The sequence below is a fragment of the Heterocephalus glaber genome, unplaced genomic scaffold (assembly GCF_053883595.1).
Source record: "Heterocephalus glaber isolate CG9 unplaced genomic scaffold, H.glaber_assembly_v1.0 deba00001564, whole genome shotgun sequence".
NCBI lineage: Eukaryota > Metazoa > Chordata > Mammalia > Rodentia > Bathyergidae > Heterocephalus > Heterocephalus glaber.
In genome coordinates this window covers 1,713,179-1,734,086 of record NW_028258351.1, presented here as the reverse complement: position 1 = coordinate 1,734,086, position 20,908 = coordinate 1,713,179, and the positions used below count along the sequence as shown (strand labels likewise).

The window sequence follows — 20,908 nt, the reverse complement described above, 5'->3', positions numbered from 1 at the left end:
ACAGGCATGTGCTGCCATGCCCACTCCCACATCAAATATTTATCTCTCGAGCGTGTTGGTTATACCAGAGGGGTTTATGGTTCAAATCTACAGATCTCAGGGGAGGAAACACTTGTGCCCCATTTCCTCGTGGCTGCCAAACCCAACAGGCTCTCCCTGGGGGGCATGGTTAATGTGATTGGCCAGAGTCCAGGACATTCATTGGGCCTTGTTTACTTCTTCCTGAGTCAGGCATGGCTTCTTTTCCACTCCTCAAGAGGCCTCTGCAGACTGTGGCATGGTAGCTTAAGGGAGAAGGGAGAAAAAGGTGCACATGCCAGAGCTCTGTGGTGGGAGTTCCAGGGTTTTCATTTCTTGTTTGTAGCTCCCAAGAATGTCAAAAGGAGGGGGCACCAGGCATTTTACGGTAGCTGGATTAATGCCAGAGTAATGCCTCAGAATCTCATCTTTGTCTCCTCCTGTTCATCCTCACTGGAAGGTAATGGAGACTTCTAGCTGCTGTCACTAGGGCTTCTCTGTCAAATCCAAACATATGAGAAATAACTGACTTCTAAGCTTATTTTCCTTATCTCAGAATGGAAGGGAAATTCACAGGGTTAAACATCTTGATGAAGTCACTGAGCTTAGTAGAAAAACAGAACAGTAGAGGTTGAGGCAGGAGGATCACCATGAGTTTGAGGCCAGCCTGGGCTACACAGTGAGTTCAGGCCAGTCTGAACTATAAAGTGAGACCCTGTCAAAAAAAAACAAACAAACCAGAAAAACAGAACAGCAAAAACTAAAACTGGACCAAACATATACTGTTAATATATGAGAAAACTAGCTTTCCAGGCTGGGGTGGAGCTCAGTGGTAGATGCTTAGCTAACACGTGTAAAACCCTGGGTTTGATCTCCAGCACCATAAAGAGAAAAAAAAAAAAGAAAATATATCCTAGCATTCCAGACCAGTGGGCAAAAGACAGATTATTCAATAAATGAGACAAACAGAAATCTTTCTTTTAAAATGAATAATTATGCCAAAATAAACTACATATGCACCAAAAATTAAAGATAAATTAAGAAATCATACAAGTTCTAGGGGCAACATGAATGGATACTTTTACAATTTTATAATTAAAAAGGCCTTTTAAAATTGACTGTGTTACCAAACTCAGAAGCTATAAGGGAAAATTTTTTTTAATAAATTTGTCTACCTAAAAATCAAAGACTTTTTTTTTTTTGGTACCGGGGATAGAACTTGGGACCTTGGACTTGCCAGGCAGGTGGTAGAACCACTGAGCTAAATCCCTGGCCCTTCAAAGACCTTTTTTAAAGACATAAAAATGTGACTTTAAAAAAAGAAAAATATACTTAAATTTTAAAAATGTTTTTTTATCATGTTATATTTATATGTAAATACAAAACTATCGCTGAGATATTGAATATGAACATTACAATTATTACTGAATCTGACTCAGCCCATTGATGTTAAATACAAAATGAAATGATTGTAAAAAATAAGAATATATACATTCAAAGAGCTTATTACAGTATGGAATTACTGAGGTCTGATCAGCTGCCAACCTCATCTTCTACAGTGGGAGAAGGTTTTGGGGTCTTGGGGACCCTCTTGGGAATATAGAATCCCGAGGACTCTTGATCCCTTCCCTGCACATCGGCTGGGGGATTGGGAGCAGGCAGGGACAGGTGGGTGACGGGGACAGTGACTGGGGGATCACCCCCCCCGCCCCCCCCAGGGGTATTATGCTTGTTATTGGCACAGAGCCCACCCAATTGGAGCTCTAGGACCTGGCAGACGGCAGAGAGGAAGAGATGAGTGTCTCAGTAGACAGGGCGTAGGAAAGGAAAGGAACCTCCAGCAGAGGCAAAGGGGGCCTGCTTGTCCCCTGGAAGGGATTCTATGGTGAGTTTCTCCCTCACCCTCTGCTCCCTCTATTCCTGCTGAGACTTTGTACCAATTGCTCTTGGCTCTGCCTGCTCAGTGAGTTCATCTCTGCCCCATCCTCCATCCCTAGGGTGAGACAGGGAAGGCAGGGCCTGGTATCACAGTGGAGGTCTGTTCCCCAAATGAGCAGAGTAAACAGAGAAAAGCTGTTAGATATGGGCCACCAATGCTGAACTACACCACTGTTACCACACACCAGCATTCTTGGTTCCAGCGGGCAGAATGTGGAGGGGAGAAGTCATCACTTGAGGATGAGGGCCTGGGTGGGAGCAGGGAGGACAGGTGTGTGTGTCCCCACCCCAGCCAGTCCAGGTAAACTGAACTGCAACAGAGAGCCCCAGGAACGTATACAGAGAGATGTGTGTGTATATGTATTTATAGAATACGACCATATTATCACATACAATATATATTATATACACACGTACATATGGACCCAGACATAGGCACACGCACATGCACGGAAGGACAGAGGAGACCAGACTACACGCCCTATGTATAAACGTGCTTGGCACTCAGGCAATCTCTGGAATACGTAACTTGGTCAAGCTCTCTGGGTAGGAAGGTGAACACTCACAAACTTTCCCACCAAATCCTAGCAAGGGAAGGTGGGGAGACAGGGGAAGAATGGCATCGGGAGGGGGAGGAGGCCCCTATCCCTTGCCTCAGGGCCCTGGCAAATATCAATAGCCACAATTTGGTTTTAATAAGGCACAGTTCGATAGCAGGTGCTAGGAGTCAAGAACACATCACGGCTGGCCCTTTTTACTGGCAACTCCACTGCATCAATCTGGCCGAAGGGAGAGGCGGTCCTGTGTGCACGCAGGTGCCAGGAGCCACAGAAGAGGCTGATCGTGGCTTCGGCAGAACCGATGGCAACCTAGAGGCTCAGTGGTGTCCAGGATGATCTAAGGGAGGTGGCCAGCAGCAGGACACTGTGGGGCAGGTACTGACCCTCCATGGCCAGCAGGTTACAGCCAGAGGGCACCATGCACTCCTTTTCTGCAAACTCCAGAATGGCCTTGTAGCAGAAATAGTACCGCTCGGGGGTCTGGATGCAGAAGGCCCTCTGGGTCCACACGGGTGACACTGTCTGGAACACATTGAGGGTGCCAAGCTCCTCCAGCTGTGCCAGGCAGATGGCCAGCGAGCAGAAGGTACCTGTCCGGCCAATGCCTGTGCTGGAGAGAACTACATTGGGCGGCTGCTCAGGGCATTGCACCTTGGAGCGGACGCCCACGCTGCTGACGGCCAGGCTCTGCTGGTTCCTGACAGCCCTCAGGAAGTCAATGAGTGACGCCTCCGAGGAAGGGACACCATAGTTCGTCCAGCTCAGGAATTGGAAGTGGGTCACCTGGCGTTTCTCCCACTCCTCAGTGTTGTGAATTTCAAATGTTGTTTTCTTATAATGGTTCATGTTCTCCACACCCAGGGTGGTCATTGTGAGGAAGCCAAATCTGATCCGATTGTCCTTTTCCAAAGGCCAGTATTGGCCACACTTCCTCCTGCCACCTTCCTCAAGGCGGGTGGTCATGACAATCACCAAGACCTTCTGCTCCCACACCATGGGCCAGAAGTCGCGATAGGTGTTTTCCAAAGGGTCCTGGGTGCCGATATAAGCATTCTTCTGCTTGTAGCCATTCACGAAGCTGGCACTGATGTAATGTGTCTGAGTGTGGCCACTTCGTTTTGTCAGCTTCACTCGAGTTTGGTCCAGGCAGGGGACATCCCCATAGCGGTTCTTCTCCAGGTTTCCTGGAGACATGGAACAGTGGAATGTGACAACGGGGTTCTCCCGACAAATGTCTTCGTACTCCTCACAGATCCCCCGCTTCTGCCTGGCGTTAACATAGTCCACTAGCTCGTGGATGGTCATGGCGTGGGGACCTGGAACATGTACCAGGTCCCAGTCTAAGGCAGGAGGGGGAGGAGGACAGGACGATCTCATCGAAGGGATCTGGGTGGCCATTCACCTGGGGCAGGAATTGGAAGTCCCATGTGTCGAGGTCGATTCTGACGTACCCACCCAGATTTTCTGGAAGGTACTGCCTGGGCAAGTGCTGAGTAACCTCAGATATCTTTAATATCTGAATCCTCTCCAGAACCTTGTCCTTCAGGAGGAGGCTGATGATGGAGTAGGGCACTTGGAAACAGATGGGCACACCCACAATCAGCACCTTTTTCAAGTGGGCCGGAAACGCTCTCTTTAGCAGGTTGAAGACTTTCTTGCCGAGATCCAGCTCAAAGTTGGCATAATTAGAACCACACATGTCGTAGGTAAACACCAGGCCATTCCTCTGAGTCTCAAAGCTATCAACAGCCCTGACCAGCAAGTAAAACAGCTCCTGGAGGACACGTGTTGGGTTGACTTGTGGGGATGGTGCAGCCTGGTAGTGAAGAGGGCGATGGAGGCTCCTGTGGGATCCCGCACATTCAGGACGGTGAACTTCCCGCTAAGGATCTCGGAGCGGAGAGGTTCCTCATGAGGTTTCAGCTTCACGATGCCTTCCTTCCATCGTGTCTCCCTGTACGAGTGGAACAGCTCGATGGCTCGGAGCATTTCAAACTTCCTGGCCATGAGGAACATGACGGCCACGTTCCAAGAGAGTGGGGAAACTTTGTATTGAACGGTCCACTTGTTAATCTCTTCAAGAAACTGCTTGGTGGCCGCCTCCGCCGCCGCCGCCGCCGCCTTCTCCTCCTCCTCCGCCTTCTCCTCCTCCTCCCCCTCCCCCTCCCCCTCCCCCTCCTGGCTCAGCTCGGGCGCCAAGATGGGCCAGGGCGCGGCCGCGGTCTCCATCCCGCCACCGGCACAGCACCCGAGGGCGACAGCCCGCCCCTCAGCGTCCCGCAGCGCATGCGTGCATGGCCACCCTTCCCACCCGGTGCTTAAAAATGTTAACGGATGCCAGTTCCTCCTAGATTAACATGCAAGTGCAATTGCAATCAGAATAATGTGACTTTAAAAAAACTGGGCAGTGGGCCAGGGATTTAGCTCAGCGGTTTTGCCGCCCGCTGCACAAGCGCAAGGTCCTGAGTTTGATCCCCTGTACGAAAAAAACCCCAAAACCAACACAAAAAAACTGGGGAGCAGTGGGATATGATAATATACCTCTATAATCTCAGCTACCCTCAGACGGCTGAGGCAGGAGGATCACAAGCTCAAGGCCAGCCTGGGCAACATATCAAGATTCTGTCTCAAAACAACAAAAAAAACCTAAACAGTAATTTTAACATTTACATGAAGAGTACAAATAATCAATGTTTGGAAAAGCTGGGCATGGTAATACACACCTCGGGAGGCTGAGGCAGGAGGATTGCCCTGGGTTCAAGGCCAGCCTGGGCTATATAGTCAGTTCAAGGCTAGCCTGAACTGTACAGTGAGACCCTGTCTTAAAAACAAAAAAAATTTTTTTTTAATTTTTAAAAAAAATATTTAATATTTTTCTAAACCAGGGAAACAAACAACAGCCAAAACCCAGTGTACAGCTTCATTAAGGGGTACAAAAATAAAATCCTTCTCAAAAATATCTACATGCCGGGTCCACGTTTTTACTCTCCCATGTTGTTTTTGCTGTATTGACAGATTAGTTGTTTCATGATTTCTCCTCTCTCTCTGATTAAGGCGTTTGTAGAAAAAAGAACTAAATATATGAATTCAGTCAGCTTCTTCTTTCTTCAGTTTTTCAAGCACCAAATATTTCAAGTAAAAGTCTATAATAACATCGTTTAAAAATTCCCCTTCACTTAGACCGTGTAGGTCTTCATTAGTAACAGAGATGGCCCCCTTAGAAGGAGGTGGTGGATACACTACCAATTTTTCCACAGGCCCAATGAAGATGGTATGACTTTCTTCAGATTCTTCCTCATCATCAAAAAACTGGAATTCCCGTTTGTTTCTAAGTTGTATTTTAGATTCAAAGGACATAGTTTTAACGTTTTCTTTTTACATACAACTTCCTTTGATGCTCTCTTCATAGCTTCTTGTACATGCAACAAGTCTGCTATTGGCTTCTTCAAAAAGAATTTTTGCAAAAAAATTGAGAACATTATTCTTTATACCAATGTTATTAATGATGTTCTCAAATATCACATTTGTCTGAGGGTCAAGGCTATTTTGGAAAATTAAAATGATGTACTGTTCTTCCAAATTTGTTAACTTATTTATTCCTTTACAAAAAAAATTTTTTTAAAAACGAAAAAATAAAAAAGAATACTTGGAGAAGGTAGGCCAACAAAAGAGGACTTGTCTTACTATGTATTAAAATGAGGCTGTAGGAAACACAGCAGTATAATATTAGTGCAGGAATGGACACAGGTCATAAAGATCAGGAGAAAGAAGAGAATCCAGAAATTTATTAAACTGCACGTGAATCTAATAAAGGACTCAGATGGTTTTATTTGTTATATGGTCTGGCATAATCGAATATACATCTAGAAGGAAATAAAGCTAGTTCCTATGGCAGACACTACTGATTGCCTACTCAATTTCCATTCACAACCTGATTTTATTTAGGCCTGCAATGTGCCTCACCAAAACTGTCCACCTCCCTCAACTCCTTTGAGAATACCAGTTGCTAGCTCTTGCTCAAGGAGCCGTAATCAGAGGCCTAATGGGTAGAGCTACCAGGAAAACTTACTGTTTTCTTGATAAAAAGGGACCTAGCTCTTGTCCTTTACTCTGATTTTTCCTGCCTGCAACTTGTAAAGAAAACTGTCTTGCATGAAATAGAAAATTGTAATCTAAGAATTGTAGAGCAAAAAGAGAGAAGTCGTCCAGGTTTTGATGGCATGGTGGAGCATTATCCCAGACTTGATTTTTTACTTCTATTCTTCATGTCACCTGAAAAAATAAACAAGGCCTATTTGGAGCCAGGCACGGTGGTGCATACCTACAACCCTAGCACTCTGAAAGACTGAAGGAGGAAGATCACAAGTTTGAGATCAGCCTGGGAAATTTAGTGACTTAGCAAGACCCTGCCTCAAAATAAAAATTTAAAAAAAATTTTAAGGAATGTAGCTCAGTGTGAAGGCTCTGGGTTCAATCCCCAGTACCCCCTCCAAAAAAAGTTCATTTGGTTAGGTCATTGTAATAAGTATTCTGTTATATACAGCTGATTGCAAATTCTAATCAGTCTCTATTTTATATAATGTATAGAAATAAACTTCAAATGAATTGGATACCCAAATACAAAATAATAAAAACATGGAGGTGTATGTGAGGAGACCTTAAGAAAAGTGAAGGTGGGCATGGTAATCCTGTAATCCTAGCACTTGGGAGGCTGAGGCAGGAGGACTGCCAAGGCTAGTTTGGGCTACAGTGAGTTCAAGCCCAGCCTGAACTACATAGTAAGACTTCCCTCAAAAAACCAAATTAGAAGATGAAGAGGAAGGAAAAGAGGAAGGGGGTAAGGGGAGGGGAGGAGGAGGAGAAGAAGAGGAAGAGGAAGAAGAAAAGTAACTATATGAAAGTTAAATTTTTCCCCTTATGGTGAAAACATAAATAAAAGAAATAGACTGAGAAAATATTTGTAAAACACACGATTTAAAGTCTCTAACATGTAAAAAGTTTCTACAAATTAATTAGAAACAAATAACCAGTGGAAAAATGAACAAAGAATATAAATAGGCAAACTGCAGGAAAGGAATTCAAAAGGCCAATAAAAACACTAAAAGATGGTCAGCTCCACTAGGTAGGAAAATGCAAATTAAAACAAGAATGAGATACTACTTTTCACAGATTGGCAAAAGTCATAGGAGTAACAGTATCTGGTAGTGGAACAGGTGAGTAAAGGTATTTCATACGTGCTGGTAGAAATAGAAATTGCTACAGCCAACTTGGGAAACAGTATTTGAGTGAGCAGTCTGTTTTGGAGAAGCCGTCCTACAGAAATAAAAGCATCAATACCAAGAGAAATACCCAGAGTACACACGGGGTTGTTCGCTGCAGCTCTGCTAGATTTCCTGGAGTAGCAGCCTCTAGTCTGTTCACACCTCCCAGTGTGCGCCCCCTTGCCCACGTGATTCGCGGTCCTCCCTCCTAGAGGTGAAGTCTGTTTCCTTCACCCACTCAAACTTGGATTGGGCCACGTGACTTTCTTTGCCCAGCGGAATGCTAAAAATGGTGCCTGTCTCGGTCACTTTTCCCCTGGCGGGCAAAATACCAAACACTTGAAATTTTAAGGAAGAGAGGTTTATTTTGGCCCAGGTTCTGTCCAGGGCCTGTTGTCTCCAAAGAAGGAGCAGCAAGGCGCAGAGGTGTGGTGGAGGAAAGCTGCTTGCTGGGTGTGGGGTGGACAGAAAGCAGAGTCCAGGGAGCAGCCGGGAGGGAACTAAACCACTCCCCACTCCCGTGAGCCGCCTGTTGCCATCAGCAGCCAGCTGTGGAAGCGCGCTCTCTTGCTGCTGAGACTCTGTTCTCCACCTTGTAAACCAAGCCCAACTCGGCCTCCTGAAGGGTGAGAATGCATGGAGAGACAACCCTGGTTATCCCGACCGTCCTGAGGGCCAGGTGGTGAGTGCGGCCATCCTAAGCCACCTGTGCTGGCCCCGTCACCAGCCAACCCTCAGAATTGCGAGAAATAATAAATATTTGTTGTTTTCATTCAGTAGCTTCAGATAATTTATTTCGTGGCAAAAGACAACTGAAGCAGTAGCATTCAAACATAGAAAGCTACAAAACCCTCAATGTAATGGAGGGGGACTCGTGAATAAATTTTGCTGTAGTATAGCCCATAACATAACTATTAAAGTAGTCGTTAGTCTTTAGTTCAGGGCAGTGCTGTGCAGTGAAAATACAATGTGAGCTACTCGTGTAATTTGAAGTTCTGAGTGGACACATTAAAAACAGTAAAAGAAAACTTGTTAACGTTTTAGTAATATATTTTATTTAACCCAATAGAGTATATCTAAAAATATATTTTTGGAGACTTGAATTCACTTTTAGCCCAGGCTGGCCTGGAACTCATGGGATCCTCCTGCCTCAGCCTCCTGAATAATGGGATTAATTAGAAATCTTATGTGTATTTGATGCTTACAGCATCACTCGTTTCAGCTTAGTCACATTTCAAGTGTTTAATAGCTCCATGTGCCTAGTAGCTACTACAGCAGATGCAGCAACTCTGAAGGTCTGTTCATGATACACAGAAGTTACGGACGCAAATGCTTGATTCCCTCTCCAGTTTTTAAAAGTACATATGGTACGTTCATAAACACATAGAATGGGGTGGAAGGATATATCCCAAGTTGTTAAAATTCTTTTTTCAATCAGCTAGATATTGGAAAGGCAGGAATTAATATTTCTTAAACATCTTTGTATTATCTAGCTTCATATACAAGTATATTGATTTTAAAATTATGTTTTAAAGTTAATTTAAAAGCATAAAAAGTAAAACATAATGGGAAAAAGGAGGACACATAAAAGGCTCCCAACCAAGGTTACTTGGGGTCAGCATGAAGGAAGAATTTTACTTTTTAAATATAGATATTTCAGCATCATTTGGGTTTCTAAACTCTGACTACACATTACTTTTATACAATTTAAGAAAAGTTACATTTCTATATAAAATAAGTACTCATTTAAAATATTTAATTTCACTCACATCTATTAAGTATCAGTTCTGGTTGGCTCAGACTCCTTCAGCCATGACAATTCTTAGCACATAAAATGTGTGGAAAATTGTTTTGAACATGGGGATTTTGGGGAGCTCCTTTTTTCTTATTCCAAGTAAGGCTGTTCTGCTCCCAGTGATCTCATCAGGGAATGAAATACATCTGATCAGTTAGTTTCCTACTTAGAAAACTAACGTGATTTAGAAACTAAATATTCAAACTCCTGTCCCCCTCCCCAACTTCTGTGCTTAGTGTCTTTTTTTTTTTTTTTTTCTTTTGGTAGGGGAAAGAACATGAAGATACTGATTGTTCTGAATCTCGCGTCATCAGTTCACAAGACACCTGTGGTCTATTGCCCAGCAAACCTCCATCCCCGTTCTTCTCCAGAGAGCTCGTCACTCACATCCACAGTGTTCTGAGAGAAGCCCTCTGCACAACCCAGCCCTACACCCTGGCCACAGTGTGCCCTGGTGGAGGGCATCTGACTCAGGTGAGGCCGATCAGAGCCCCTGTGAAAATTGGACTTGGGCCCCCAAAAGTTGAGCTGGTGTCTCTCCAGCAGCTCCAGAAGCTATAGGTGAGACACCTCTGGGGCCATCGGGAGACTTGTTTCTTTTACTCGGAACAGGGGAACAGAGGCCTCAATCTGCAGTCAAAGAAAAGAAAGATGCTCAGAAAGGAACAGAGAAGAGATGCAGAGTAAGCGCCAATGTCTTTTCATCCTTGGTGTGGTTTTTCCAGAGGTTGACCTGCACCTCTACCCTGCCTTCGGTATTACTGTCTGAGACTTCATCATCCATTAATAAAATATCTACACTTAAAGCCAGTTTAAATTGAGTTTTCATTAATGTGCAATGAAACAAAGTCAAGGGAAGACACATGTAGAGTTCCCCAAGTTCCCCTCCTCCCATACTTTCTATTTGTAATCTGGTATTGTATTATACAAATTTTATCATAACTTTTAGTGAATCTGAATTTTGTGTATTCATTGTAGAGGACTATGGGTCACATTCATTCCTCCATTTCCTTTGCTAAGAGCAAAATTATTTGTTTAGATTTTCACTCCTTTCTCCCAGGTAGTGCACTGACCCCAGCCACTAAGATGTGTAGCAGTTCCCTTGCAACAGTGCATTAAAACCAACTAAAGGGAAAGGCTTTTCATTCCATGGCTAAAGGAGAGGTTTTTTGTCTCTTGCAGCCATAACAAAGACAACTGCTGTCTCAGCTGCTGCTGGCTACCATCTCACCACCGTGAAAAACAGCAAGCCTGGGGACAAAAGCTGAGATGATGAGGAGGACAAAGCCAGGAGAAAGAGAAAAGGAGCCAGCACCCCCTCCACTGTCCCATGGCCTTGCTGTATGGGCTGGGTCTTTTCCTGTGTGAGATAAGATAGTAAATTCCCCAACTGTTTCAGTCACTTTGAGGGTCTCCCTTTTTTTTCACATGCAACCCAGACTCCTCATCTTCATCATCAAACATTTAGTTCATATCTCTTTTATTAAGGTTTTTAAACTTTAATTGAAATGCTCAATTTTAGAATATCTGACTCTTTTAAAATTCTGTCTTTTTAAAATAATATCCTACTCTTGCCTCATGGATTCTTTCATTTCTGTCCTTGAATATTAATGTGGGTTGTGAGCACAATAATAATCTTTGGTTTGTTATTGTTGTTGTTTTTGTTGTTTGTTTTCTGAGACAGGGTCTCCCTATGTAGTTCAACCTGGCCTTGAGCTCTTGAACTTGCAGTGATCCTCCTGTCTCAGCCTCCTGAGTGCTAGGATTACAGGTATGTGCCACCATGCCCAGCTCAATAATAATCTTAAATAGCAACAGCATAGAAAAAAGAATATACCTCAAGTATGTTTGTTGACAATTTAAACTATCATGAACTAAAGTGCAGTTGATTTTTTCTTTTGCTACCCAGCCACACCCTTCCTATTTGGGCAAGATCTTCCATTGACTGCCTTGGTGAGAGTCATATTCCAGCTTTCTACTATGAAAACCTCAAGTTTACACATTCTACCCTCCCCTCTGTGTCAGGCAACAGATGGAGAGGAATACAATGTAGGCTTAGCTAATCAGGTTCTCTCACAGGAACTGGAAATCACTTTTTATTATTATTGTTTTGTATTTTGAGGCAGGGTCTTGCTATGTAACCCAGAGTGGCTTCAAACTCTCAATTTTGCCTCAGCCTCCCGAGTGCTATTACAGGCATGCCCCGTCTAACCCCCTTGGGAACTTCAGATCTTGAGTGAGCGATGACCCAAGGACAGTTGGAATCTTCTTTCTTTTTTTTTTTTGGTATCGGGGATCGAACTCGGGTCCTTGCACTTGTGAGGCAGGCAGAGGAACCACTGAGCTAAATCCCTAGCCCCTTTCTTTCTTTCTAACAGTATTGGTGATTGAACCTAGGATCTCCGCACTGTTATAGTCCACACCCTTTTATTTTTTATTTTGAGATAAGGTCTGAGTCTATAAATTGCCACAGCTGGGCCAGAATTTGTCCTCCTCCTGCCTCTATCTCGCAGAGTGCTGGGATTATAGGTGTGCACCACCATACCTGGTTTGGAATCCAGTTTTGATGATGGTGGCAAGAATCTAGCTACCGAGGTGGTGCGACCTCACCAGACTGTTCAGGTTGCTTGCTCTCAGTGTTTCCCATTGCCTGGCCCTACTTGATTGTTGCGTGACTTCCAAGCATGATTCTCCAGCAGTCCTGATAATTTTGTGAGTTCCCAAAAGACTTTTCAATAAATCCTCTTATTATTTGTCCATGAAAATGTATCAACTATTCCTTAGCAATATCACAGTAGAAATACTTCACCAAATTTTATTAGAACCCTATATGAAGAATTGACACCAAGACAACAATACTATTAAGTTCACCCAAAACCTTTGAGATTACAGTTTGAATGAATGTGAACAACTGACTGAATTTTTCCAGAGTGTAAAACAAAAAGCAAAACTATCTATTCACAGATGATATGATCTTGTATATATAAATCCTAAAGAAACCATTAAAATAATTAAGTTAGAACTAACAAGTCCAGCAAAGTAGCAGAGTATACGACAAAATAAAAATCAAGGCCCTGGGGATGTAGCTAAGTAGTAAGCACTTGCCTGTCATGTTGAAGCCTTAGCCTCAACACCCAGCACTGAAAAAAATTATACTTCCATACATTGGAATGAAATGTCCAGGGATGGAGATTTAGCTCAGTGGTGCTGCAACTGCCTTGCAAGGGCAAGGTCCAATCCCTGGTACCAAAAAGTTCAATCCCGGTACTGAAAAAAAAAAAAGTCCAACAATGAAATCAATAAAATAATTCTATTTACAATAGCATTTATAGGGCCAGGGGTGTGGCTCAGTGGTGCCACAGCTGCCTGGCAAGCGCAAAGTCTTGAGTTTGATCCCAATCCCCCCCCCCAAAAAGAGTAAATACAATAGCATCTGTTATAGTCTGGGTCAAAAATGTGCCCCCAAAGACCATGTGTTTGGAGGTGGGGCTTTTGGAAAGTGATTGGCTCATGGAGGCATTAACCTCATCTATGGCTTAATCTTGGAAGGTCAGGACATTTGTGACAGGGTTAAAATTCCTGCTGGCAGCTCTTGAGAGTAAAAACACAATGGAGATCCCAGGAAGCTAGAAATGCCATGTTCATAAAACATCTGAAGGCTGAAGGCAAGAACAGAGCCAGCCCAAGAGCATGGCCATATGGGCTGCTGCTGGCAAGACCATAGGTGTGGGACTACTCAAGCCCTTTGGAGCTCATAAATCACCACCACATGCCTTGGATGCTGGACATGGAGCTACAGGATGTAATTCTTGCCCTGCTGAGTTTTATCTTGCTTTGGTCTGACTCCTTTTTATTATCCTATTCCTCTCTTTTGGAATGGAAATGCTTACTTGAATCTTGGGAGTGTATAACTTATTTTTTGTTTGTTTTTAATTTTTATAGGAGCTCATTGGTATGAGTTTGCCTGAGTCTCTGAGGAGACTTCCAAGTTGGACTTTTGAGAAATGCTGAAGCTGATGAGGCTTTAGTGACTCTTGGAAATAGACTGAATGGATCTTGCATAATAAAATGGACATGTGGGCCGGGGATTTAGTTCAGTGGTTTCGCCGCCTGCTGCGCAAGCGCAAGGACCTAAGTTCGATCCCCGGTACCAAAAAAAAAAAATGGACATGAACCTTTGGGGGCCAAGGGTGAAATGTAATGATTTGGATCAAAAATCTCCCTCAAAAGGCCCATGTGTTCAGAGGCAGGGCTTTGGAAAGGTGATTTGAGTGTAGGGACAGTAACCTCATCCACAGATGAATCCATTCATCAATTTGTAGCTGAATGGGCCATTAGAAGGAAGGTCCTACTTGGGGAAAATAGTTCACTGGAGGAGTACCTTTGAAGGGTATATCTTGTTCTGGGTACCTTTCTCTCTCTGTTTCCTGGCTACCATGAAAGTAAGCAGCTTTCCTCTGCCACAACAATCTGCCATGATGTTTCAAGACAAAAAGCAATGCAACCAGCTGACCATGGACCATGGAGCCAAAATAAACTTTTTCCCCTTTCAGTTATTATTCTCAGGTATTTTGTTACAGCAAGAGAAAGCTGACAGCATCAAAAGAAAATACTTAGGAATACATTTAACTATATAGGTATAAAATGTGTACAAGGAAAGCTATAAAACATTGCTGAAAGAAATTAAAGAAGACCTAAATAAATGGAAACATATTTCACATATATGCACCAGAGTACTTAACTTTTTTTGTTTTTTGTGTGTTTTTTGTTTTTGTTTTGAGACAGTCTCACTATGTAGTTCAGGCTGGCTTTGAACTATGTAGCCCAGGCTGGCCTCAAACTCACGGTGATCTTCCTACGTCAGCCTCCCTAGTGCTGAGATTACAGGCATGTGCCATCATACCTGGCTTAATATCCTTCATATAGAAATAATCTCCAAGTTGATCTGTAGGTTTTAGGCAATCCTATCAAAATCCCAGAATCCTTTCTTTTTTTTTTTTCTTTTTTTCTGTACCAAGAATCAAACTCAGGACCTTATGCTTGCCAGGCAGACATGGCACCACTGAGCTAAATCCCCAGCCCTCGGAATCCTTTCTTGAAGAAATCAAAAGTCAATCCTCACCTGCCTCGCAAGCACAAGGTCCCAAGTTCGATTCCCGGTACCAAAAAAAAAAGTCAATCCTAAAATTCACACAAAAATGCAAGGGAAAATACTAAAAAACAAACAAACAAACAAAAACCACTTCTACATAAATTTTTAAAAGGTATCCTAAGAAAGAAAAATGGAGGGCCAGGGATTTAGCTCAGTGGTGACACCGCCTGCCTCGAAAGCGCAAGGTCCTGAGTTTGATCCCTGGTACCAGAAAAAAAAAAAGAAAAATGGAGTCATATAAAATGCTCAGTCAAAATGGCAAAAAGAGTGAAAGAAATTCAAGAGACTTGAAGTTTCTTCGAAATAATCTTGAAAAAGAATGAAATTAAAGATGACAGTCCTATTTCCAAAACATACTACAAAGCTATAATAGTCAAGAGATAAGATCATTGGCATAAGACCATAAATGTAGATCAATGGAATAGAATTAGAGCCCCAAAATAAACCATTACATTTATGGCCAACTGTTTTTTGAGAAAGCTGCCAAAAAATTCCATGGAAAAAAAGTCTTTCAGTAAATGGTACTGGGGGCTGGGGATGTAGTTCAGTGGTGCCATGCAAGCACAAGGTCCTGAAGTTCAAACTCTGGTACCAGAAAAAAAAAAAAAGAGAGAGAGAGAGAGAGAGAGAGAGAGGGAGGGAGGAAGAGAGAGAGAGGAAAAGAAAAGAAAAGAAAAAAGGTGCTGGAACAACTGGATTAAAAAAAATCTGGACATCGTATACAAAATTTCACTTAAAATTGATCACAAACTTAAATGAAAGAGTTAAAACTGTTCAACTCTTAGGAAGAAACCACAGAAGCAAATTTCTTGATCTTGGGTTAGAGATGATTTCTTAGATATGACAGGAAAAAACAAGCAACCTATATGTTGCAGTGATGATAGTTCATTTGTCATGTATGTGCGAGGCCCTAGACTCAATCCCCTGAACAATGAATGAATGGATGACAGAGGGGTATCCACTAGAGATCCAGCTATTTAGAAGGCTGAGCCAGGAAGATCATTTGAGCCAGAAGTTTGAAGCCAGCCTGGGCAACATTGTGAGACTCTGGGTCAGACCTAAACAAATAAAAATAGTAATAATAGTAAATAGTATCAGGAAAGTGAAAAAGAAGAATGGAAGAATATATCTATAAATCATATATCTGATATGGGACTTGTATGCAGAATACAGAATATATAAAAGACCCTTACAACGCAATAATAAGACAAAAACTTTCAATTTTTTTAAAGCATCTGAAAAGACACATCTCCAAAGAAGACACACAAATGGATAATAAGAATGTGATAAGATATTCAACATCATTAGTCATCAGGGAAATACAAATCAAAACCACAAGCTACCACTTCATATCCAGTAGCATGACTATAAATTTAAAAAGGCAGATTATAACAGGTATTGGTAAGAATGCGGAAAAACTGGAACCTTCATAGAATGTAACTGGGAATGCAAAATGGTGTAGCCACTTGGAAAATAATTTGGCAGTTCCTTAAAAGCTTATTATATGGGGCCAGGGATTTAGCTCAGTGGCACTGTGCCTGTCTCGCAAGTGCAAGGTCCTGAGTTCGATCCCTGATGCAAAAAAAAAGGTTATCATATGACCCAGCAATTCCAATCCTAGGTATGTGCTCAATAAAAATGAAAATATGTCCACATAGAAACTTGTACATGCATGATAATGGCAGCATTGTTCATAATAATCAACAAGCAAGAAACAACCCAAATGTCTGTCATCTGATGGATGAATAAACAAAATGTGGTATATCCATACAAAGGAATATTATTTGACAATAAAAGTGAAGTACTGACACATGCCTCCACATGGATAAAACATGAAAACATTTTGCTAGGTGAAAGAAGCCAGTCATAAAGGCTACATATTTATGATTCCATTTATACGAAATGTTCGGCAGAGGCAAATCCATGGAAAATAGATTTAGTGGTTGCCAGTGCCTGGGGGGAATGGGACCACGGAGAGTGCCTGCCAATGAGTATAGAGCTTCTTTTTTGAAGCAAAGAAATGTTCTAAATTTACAATGATGATTACACAATTCTGTGAACATCCTAAAACTCACTAAATTATATATGTTACAGGGTGAATTTTATGCTACGTGAATAATAAAGCTGTTATTTTAAAGCATGCACTTGGGCTTTGTTGTCTGCTACACTGAGGTGACCTTCAGATTCGTGCTGGTAGCAAGAGGGATAAAAACAACTGCAAGTGCAGCAACTGCTGCTGAAGAAACATCAGCCGTTTCTAATTTTATACTGTCCTATATTTTAGTGTGAGTTTCATGGCTTTTGATAATGCTATACTACGGGCCAAAACAGCACTTGCCTTTTCTATTTTATTATAACAGCTAAACTGGGAAATAAACTCATCAATTGCTTTTTAAAAAAGGAAATGAACTAAAAGCAACATAGATGTAAGTGGAGCTTAAATAAACCTTTGTTCAGTAAGATGAATGCGTTCACCGGGGAGGAAGAGTTTGGTAGTAAAAATAGTTTAAAGTGTTACATTATTTTTAAAAAGTACGTTAGTTTCATTTACTGTAGATGGCTAAACATCATTTTAAAACATATGGTAAATCTGTTGGATAGTAAAAAGAAATGACATCTTGTTTCCATTTTCCTACTCCTTCCAGTTAATCTCTTTATTGTAAATCATTTTCCATTGTGGGAGGATATTAAATTTAAATCAAATTGTGGGTTAAAAAAAAGCAGTGGCTATGTTCATAAATTCATTTTTCTTAGTAGTGCTGCCTTCTACAGCCATTTTATGAAGACTCCTATGGCCTCAGCAGTTAATATATTTAAAGATTTTTTTCAAATTGGCCTATCCCTGTATCTGAACAAACTGGGAATTTCTTTTCTTGAGCAAACAGCTCTTTTTATAAGTCAAGAAACCTATTTGTAACAAGAAACAAAAATGTATGAAATTATATAAATACTTTAAATGAGTTATTCTTTCCTGAGAAAAAATCTGGAGCTTTACACATTTGAGGAATGGTATTAAATTTGATTTGTAAAGATAAGTAATAATTAACATGTATCATGTTAATTAATCATGTTAACATGTATCATGCTTGCCATATCCTTAGACTGTTCTGAATGCTTTACATAGGTGTGTGCACCCACAGACACATATATGTACATATACATGTGGCTCTGTATGTATTCCTCACGATTCTAAAAATACATAAAAATTCTTGGACTGGGAATGTAGGTCAGTGGTAGGGTTGTTAAGCATGGGTAAGGCTCCTAGGTTTGATTCCTAACACTGCAAATAAATAAATGAAAATTCTTCACCACCACCCCACTAAGGTATGAGAATAAAGATGGAGTTAATAATAATTTGTCCAAGATGAACTGAAGGGAATTTGGCATCACAGTCTGTTTTTAATAATTACTCTATGTGAATATCAAGAGGACTGAGGAAGCTGGATGTGGTGGCACACACCTGTAATCCCACTGCTCGAGAGGCCAAGGCAGGATTGTAAATTTGAAGCTAGCCTGCGTTACATGGTGAGATCCTGTCTCAAGCTCCCCCTGCCACACAACAACAACCAAAAAACCTCCACAAAAAACAGAGCACTTTGAGGTCATTAAACAGCCAAAAGATCCTACTTATTTTTCAGTACTGTCAAGTATAAAATATCAAGTGCTGCCTTTGGACACAGGACACATCTAAAGCATATTACAGTATAAAGTTCTTTTACAAGAAAGGCAATAACTAATTTCTATTTCTGAATTCTTGATATAGGATAAAACTCTCCAGATATAATGACTGATTTTAAGATTCCACACAATTTTTCAGTTAATAGCATATTAGTTCAGGATGAAATGTAAATGCAGTAAAACCTTGGTTTTTGAGAATAATTCATTCTGGAACCATGCTTGTAATCCAAAGCAAGTGTATATCAAAACAAATTTCCCCATAAGAAATAATGGAAATTCAGATGATTCATTCCACAACTCAAATATATTCATATAAAAATTATAATACTGTAATATAATACAAAATAATACAAAATACAAAATATAAAGAAAATAAATTAACCTGTGCTTACTTTGAACACCTTCATGGCTGGTGTGAGGGAACAAGAGAGGAGGGTTTTTGTGGAGGACAACTTTCACTATCACTAACGGAATCACTGCTATTTATTCGCTCAATGGAATCTTTTTCTTTTTGTGCAACTTTAACAAGGAATCTATCCAGTGACACCTATTTTTGCCTCCTTTTGAGGATTTCATGGAAATGTGACATTGCACTGTCATTAAACAGATTCATTGCTCGAACTGCTACAGCCTTATTCAGGTGGTGCTTTTCTACAAAATTTTGCATTATTTCCTGCATTTTACACATCTCCCTAATCTCATTTGATGTGAGCGATTCCTCTTCCTTTTTATCCTCCTCCTCTGCTGACAAGATCTCCTCCATAACCTCTTGCTGTTGGGAAATGATCACCCATAATCCCACAGTGAGAGAGAACCATTGGCTCAGTTGTGATCACGTGACTTTCTGCATTATGTACTACTTGTATTGCAAGATGTTACTTGCTATCAATTTAAAACTTATTAGAAATGTTTGCTTGTCTTGTGGAACAAGTTACTTGCAATTCAAGGACTTACTGTACATTTAAAAAGATATATTGAACATAGATTAATAAATTCATGTATTTATTTTCCAGGTTATGCACTGAACCACATGACAGAAATAAATTTTTATATAAGAAATATACTTTCAAAAGAAAAGAAATATGCTTTCTTTGGTAATATGCATGGATTTTTAACAAAAAAAGGCAAAGGGAAACACACTCTGTAAAATTATAAAAATAATCAACTCCATAAAACTAATCACTCCGGAACAATTCCCAGAGAATACTTTTATTTGAAGAGAGAGGCAAAAATTGCCTCCTTATACTCACACGTACATTTCTGGCTGATTTTACTTAAAACACTCACTCTAGAACCAGACTGCTCTGACATATTTCTTAAAAACATTCATTTAAAATACTTCTATCTTGTGCCAACTTGTGACAGCAAGTGCCTAGAATTCTGTGTTAAGAAGGAATATGAGAGCTGAGTATGGTGGCGACTGCCTGTAATCCCAAGCGCTCTGAGAGGCTGAGGCGGGAGGATGGCAAGTGCAAGCCCAGCCTGGACAACTTAGCAATTTAGCAAGGGCCAGTCTCAAAATTAAAAAGGGCTGGGAATATAGCTCATTGTGAAGGCTCCGGGTTCAATTTCCAGTAACACACACACACACACACACACACACACACACACACGGAACCTGAGGTGAGTCCAGGGTGAACAAGACTGACTTGGAAATGAGTTGTCAATATTAACCACTGGTGTGGATAAGCAGAATGGCAACAAGGTGCTATATATTTACCATCCTCGAATTAGAGGATACAATGAAAAAGGACTAACTGTAGTTCATACCCTCATAGAACTTAGAGTAAGACTGGGAATATAAATACACTAAACCAAGAGTATTTTAATAAAAACAATCTATTTAATTACACCCCAAAGAAAACACTAACATTCCAAATTAGTCCTCAGATATTTAGGGAACAAATATCTAAACCATCAGCTGTATCACATATGAATGAAACAGGAAAGCAACAAACACCTGTGTTCAAAGGAAGCCTGTCAAGGCCAAGACAAAATAACCGGGCAAGAAGAGAGGAAAAACAAGCTATGAGGGAAGGGAAACAGGTACCAAAAGAGGCAGATGTTTTCCTATCTGGGGCAGATAGTATTAAGAACATCTCAAATTCAGGCCGGGGATTTACCTCAATGGTGCCAGCGCCTGTTGGCCAAATGCAAGGTCCTGAGTTTGATCCCTGGTACCTAAATAAATAAATAAATAAATTTTTGAAACTTGGAAATAAAAGGAAGAGATTACTGGGGTCTTTTCAATGGACTGCAGGATGTTACTTAGACCTTCTGAAAAACATCTGATTATGTGGGGTTGTGCATCTGATTAGATTTTTTTATTGCTTAGGATACTTAATTTTACAGGGATAGTGGTTAACATCTAGAAAACTAATAATATCAGAGAGCAATGCAAATGATTCCTTAGCAATACAAATACATATCTGATAGAGAGATTCAGTAGTTTTCCATCTGGTAAAAGAGCATAACTGCAAATATGCCCTTTATCTCAAAGGAAATT

General features: G+C 41.2%; 2 protein-coding genes and 1 long non-coding RNA gene across 5 annotated transcripts in view; 1 reads left to right on the top strand and 2 right to left on the bottom strand.

Moving 5' to 3' along the window:
• Positions 1–20,908, bottom strand: part of LOC110346858 (uncharacterized) — a 137,009-nt gene that overhangs the window by 111,069 nt on the left and 5,032 nt on the right. For both annotated transcript variants that reach the window (XM_087191869.1, XM_087191870.1), the window contains exon 2: positions 20,526–20,583. The gene's annotated coding sequence lies outside the window, so the exon portion shown is untranslated. The remainder of the gene's footprint in view (positions 1–20,525; positions 20,584–20,908) is intronic.
• Positions 1,096–4,856, bottom strand: LOC101725802 (tyrosine-protein phosphatase non-receptor type 9-like). Its single transcript, XM_087191871.1, is given in 4 exon segments — positions 1,096–3,869; positions 3,871–4,301; positions 4,304–4,627; positions 4,697–4,856. Coding segments are annotated over 4 exon segments (1,848 nt in total). The 5' UTR covers positions 4,746–4,856; the 3' UTR covers positions 1,096–2,825.
• LOC110346848 (uncharacterized) lies at positions 7,903–12,855 on the top strand. Of its 2 annotated transcripts, none has more exons than XR_002391114.2 (4): positions 7,903–8,403; positions 9,840–10,046; positions 10,185–10,255; positions 10,755–12,855. It is a non-coding gene; the product is annotated as an uncharacterized LOC110346848 (long non-coding RNA). The 2 variants fall into 2 exon arrangements; XR_002391115.2 differs by having other exon boundaries at positions 7,903–9,144.